At 39.4% G+C, this 3,341-nt stretch overlaps 1 protein-coding gene across 1 annotated transcript; it reads left to right on the top strand.

Annotated features, from left to right (window-relative positions):
* The first annotated feature begins 20 nt into the window (after positions 1 to 20).
* On the top strand, positions 21 to 2,932 carry LOC108362081 (spermatogenesis-associated protein 5-like protein 1). Its single transcript, XM_017614920.1, has 5 exons — positions 21 to 1,030; positions 1,114 to 1,586; positions 1,645 to 1,813; positions 1,892 to 2,092; positions 2,157 to 2,932. The coding sequence occupies exons 1-5, from the start codon at positions 79 to 81 to the stop codon at positions 2,672 to 2,674; spliced, it is 2,313 nt and encodes a 770-aa protein (XP_017470409.1). The 5' UTR covers positions 21 to 78; the 3' UTR covers positions 2,675 to 2,932.
* The last annotated feature ends 409 nt before the right edge of the window (positions 2,933 to 3,341 follow it).

The raw sequence follows: 3,341 nt of genomic DNA, 5'->3' as shown, positions 1-3,341 counted from the left end.
ATTTGGCAACACTGTTAACAGGTGTTTCTGACATTACGAATGTAAACAAAACATTTTGTTTTCCTCGTTGAGCAACGCATGATACGAAAAAGAACAACGTTTTCAATTGGGAAATTTTTTAAGTACACCAAAGTTCAGATACAAATGCAAACTAATACCAGCCTCAATTTATACACGCTACCGCTAGAGCTAGTAGAGAACAATGTTTATCAAAAGTGTTTACTTCCCAAAGAAATATTTAAAGCAAGCGGTTTCCATCCAGGGGATTGGGTGAAATGCACAGTGGCAAAAAGGAGTACCCACGGGTTTTCAATATGTCAGGTTTACCCGCGTGATATCGAAGCGAAATGTTGTTACATGGACAATATTGTAGGCACATTTGTCAGTGTAGAAATCGAGGACAGATTAATAAACATAATATCAATTAAAACGTATTGTATAGAACACGTTGAGATCTCGCTGGAACTAACGGCGAACTTTTTCAACAGCCGTCTTCGTAAATCGCTTCCAAATATATTATCCATAACCGCAAAGCAGATCTTAGCTTCGCTATACTTGTCGGTGGGATGTGCTGTTCGCACTGCAGACGCTGCACGATTGGGTATATCTGCCATCTACATTGATTCTTGTTCTAATGCAGATGAAAATGCAATTTTCCAGTTGGATAGTAACACTAAAGTTCATATTAGAGATTTTCATATTGGCACAAAACCGAATGTATATGGCCCACCACCATTTTTCAAACATGGTTATGAGTTAGCCTGGAATGAACTGGAGGATTTAGTTGCTGCTTCGAAGCTAGGAAATAATCAAAAAAATACGAATGGTATTAAGCCTCAATTAAACGTACTACTCTGCGGACCGCCTGGTTGTGGGAAAACATCGCTGGTAAATGCATTTTTGGTCAAGTACAATTTTAATTGCTTTCATATTGGCACAGATTTACAACAATATGCTGGTGAGACCGAAGCATCATTACGTAAAATGTTCGATAATGCATTACACTTACAAAGCAATCTAAAGCCTAAGGGTATGTAAAATATAACGTACACATCTGACTTACAATCATATGACTATAAAATGTAACTGAAATATCAAAATTTAATTTTTCAGATCCTACGGTTATCATCATAGAAAATCTTGAACTTCTGTGTCCTGCGCCAAACAATCGCACGACCACCGCAGATGCTGCAAATTCAAACAGAATCTGTGCGCAATTGCTTAAATTACTAGATGACCTCCATAATACTCGTGCTGGCATTTTTTGTATTGCTACCACATCTGACCCATGCGCTATAAATGGTAGCGCACGTCGTCCAGGACGTTTTCAACATGAAATCACTATTGATTGGCCGAACGAACAAGCGCGTAGAAGGTTGTTCGAAGCAATGTTTGAAAACAGTCAGAAAATAATGTTTTTTAATCATGCGAAAATCGATGCAGAACTTTTGGATTTGGTTGCAAAACGCACACAAGGCTTTGTGTCGGGAGATTTGGCTTTACTTGTACGAAATATTGAACAAAAACAACTGAGGAAAAATAATGTATCCAACTTGGCAGTTTTGGTAAAATCAGCATTAAATACGGTAATTGAATGTAGTTGGATGCCACTAGGGAAGATCTCAACTTCATTTTAATTTGTAGATAAAGCCTGCTGCGGTACATGCTGCCGACTTTGCTGTGCAAAAAATTGAACACGGTTTTGAATTTATTGGCGGAATGGATAACTTAAAGCGTACCCTGGAAGTAAGCGTGCTAGCTGGACTACGAAGACGGGAAAAATTTCGACATTTTGGATTAAAATTGCCGAAAGGTAAATAGTTATACCTATTTAACAAAAATTCTATTAGTTCATTTTTAATCCTTGAAATTTGAATTTATCATTTGGCAGGTTTGCTTCTATACGGTCCTCCCGGCTGCGCTAAAACAACATTCGCGAAATGCCTATCCAAAGAATCCGATATGACATTTATCTCCATATCTGGTGCTGAGGTTTACTCACCCTATGTCGGTTTCGCAGAAAAATTTATATCAAGATTATTTGATACAGCGCGAAAAAATGCACCTTGTCTGCTGTTCTTTGACGAAATGGGTTTGCAAAAATTACACAGTCAACTAATTTAATTAGATAATTAAAATTATTATTTTTCTTTCAGACGCTCTAGCAGGTCGCCGGCCCATCAGCTCAAACAATTCAAGTGATATACAAGTTCGTGTACTGTCCACCTTACTGACAGAAATGGATGGCATTATTGATGGATCGGATGAAAGTAATCAAGAAATACTTGTTGTTGCAGCTAGTAATCGGCCAGACATGATCGATGATGCGCTATTGCGTCCAGGACGTTTAAGTAAACATATATTTGTGCCACCACCCGATATGCAATCGCGTATTTCTATTCTTGAGCTACACGCTAAACGTATGCCTTTTGCTGGAGATGTAAATTTGGCTCAAATAGCTGAAGGCACAGAACAATACACAGGTGCTGATATGTGCAATTTGTGCAATGAAGCTGCATTGTTAGCCTTTCAACGGATTGAAGAGACCAATGATGATTGTAAAATAACGGCAAATGATTTTGCTACTGCTTTAGAAAATTCGAAATCTTCGCTTTCGAAAAGTCAGATGAACCTATACGCGAGGTTTCAAAGTAAAATGGAAACGAAATCTTAATAATAAATATAAGATATAATATATTCCAACGTTTACTTTATTTTGTTCCAACACATTTTGACCGTGCCAGAAAATATACATATGTATGTATACATATCCCAACGGGACTGAAAGTTAGCTGCTCCTAAAAGGAGCAAGTACGGAGCGGTACAAAAGCAAAGTAAAAAATAAATTTTTAAATTATTGTACTATAGTCTATTCACCACAATATTAATTCTGTGGTCACAAGCAATAACCGCCTAAGTCGACTTAAGAAAGAATAGAAAGAAAGAATCTCACGATGGTCGGTTCTACGTTCACCAGATCGACCCGGTCACACCGGCCAAGGACCATCACTTCAGCATACATCCCCGAATTCACAATTTTTCATCATCGGAGCAGGACTTTCCGGCAACTCTGCTCCGTATTCTCCTCGCCCGCGCCGGAATCGAAAAAAACCCTGGACCTTACACGTGCAGTGTCTGCGAACTCAGAATTCACCACCGCTCTATATCGGTGCGCTGCACAAATTGCAATCGATGGTGCCATCTCAGACAGTGCTCAGGCCTTAACAGCCACAGAGAATGGCAAGCAAACTACATCGCAGCCTGTTGCCAGCCTGTAACCACCGCAACGCACAACCAGCAGCCAGGCGGACCAAACAACACCCGACAGCAACATGCACCCC

Source organism: Rhagoletis zephyria, unplaced genomic scaffold (assembly GCF_001687245.7).
Source record: "Rhagoletis zephyria isolate East Lansing unplaced genomic scaffold, Rhagoletis_zephyria_1.1 Rzeph_scaffold_00926, whole genome shotgun sequence".
NCBI classification, from domain to species: domain Eukaryota; kingdom Metazoa; phylum Arthropoda; class Insecta; order Diptera; family Tephritidae; genus Rhagoletis; species Rhagoletis zephyria.
Note: the sequence above shows the minus strand (reverse complement) of the source record. Positions and strands in the feature narration are given on the sequence as shown.